At 74.2% G+C, this 322-nt stretch overlaps 2 protein-coding genes across 2 annotated transcripts in view; one reads left to right on the top strand and one right to left on the bottom strand.

Annotated features, from left to right (window-relative positions):
* DEF8 (differentially expressed in FDCP 8 homolog (mouse)) overlaps positions 1-128 on the top strand; it is a 5,937-nt gene extending 5,809 nt beyond the window's left edge. The window contains exon 11 of the mRNA XM_010579692.1: positions 124-128. Coding sequence (XP_010577994.1) covers positions 124-128 — 5 coding nt within the window. The remainder of the gene's footprint in view (positions 1-123) is intronic.
* A 77-nt stretch (positions 129-205) lies between these two features.
* Positions 206-322, bottom strand: part of DBNDD1 (dysbindin (dystrobrevin binding protein 1) domain containing 1) — a 1,612-nt gene continuing 1,495 nt past the window's right edge. Inside the window, exon 3 of the mRNA XM_010579691.1 lies at positions 206-318. Coding sequence (XP_010577993.1) covers positions 206-318 — 113 coding nt within the window. The remainder of the gene's footprint in view (positions 319-322) is intronic.

Raw genomic sequence — 322 nt, 5'->3', positions numbered from 1 at the left:
TGGCCCGGGGGGACAGCAGGCTTGCCTCCGTGGGGCTGGGGGCCACCTCTGCCCGGGGCCGGTTGCCCCCGCTGCAATATCAGTCCTGCACCCCAGTGTGTGTGTGTCCCCCGCCTCTGGCAGGGTGATGGGGATGGGCTCCGGTGTGCGTGTCTGTCCCCCCCGCCATCCCGGCGTGTGTGTCCCCTCGGGGCCGGTGCAGCCCCTAGGGCTCCCGCGGCCGTTCGGCGGGCAGGAAGGCGTCCGGGGGTCCCGGCGGCAGCTCCGGGTCGCTGAGGTGTTTCTTCTCCCGGCCCTGCTCCCGCGCTCGGGTCCAGGAGGG

This window comes from Haliaeetus leucocephalus, unplaced genomic scaffold (genome assembly GCF_000737465.1).
Source record: "Haliaeetus leucocephalus isolate CR32 unplaced genomic scaffold, Haliaeetus_leucocephalus-4.0 Scaffold668, whole genome shotgun sequence".
Taxonomy (NCBI): Eukaryota; Metazoa; Chordata; class Aves; order Accipitriformes; family Accipitridae; genus Haliaeetus; species Haliaeetus leucocephalus.
Note: the sequence above shows the minus strand (reverse complement) of the source record. Positions and strands in the feature narration are given on the sequence as shown.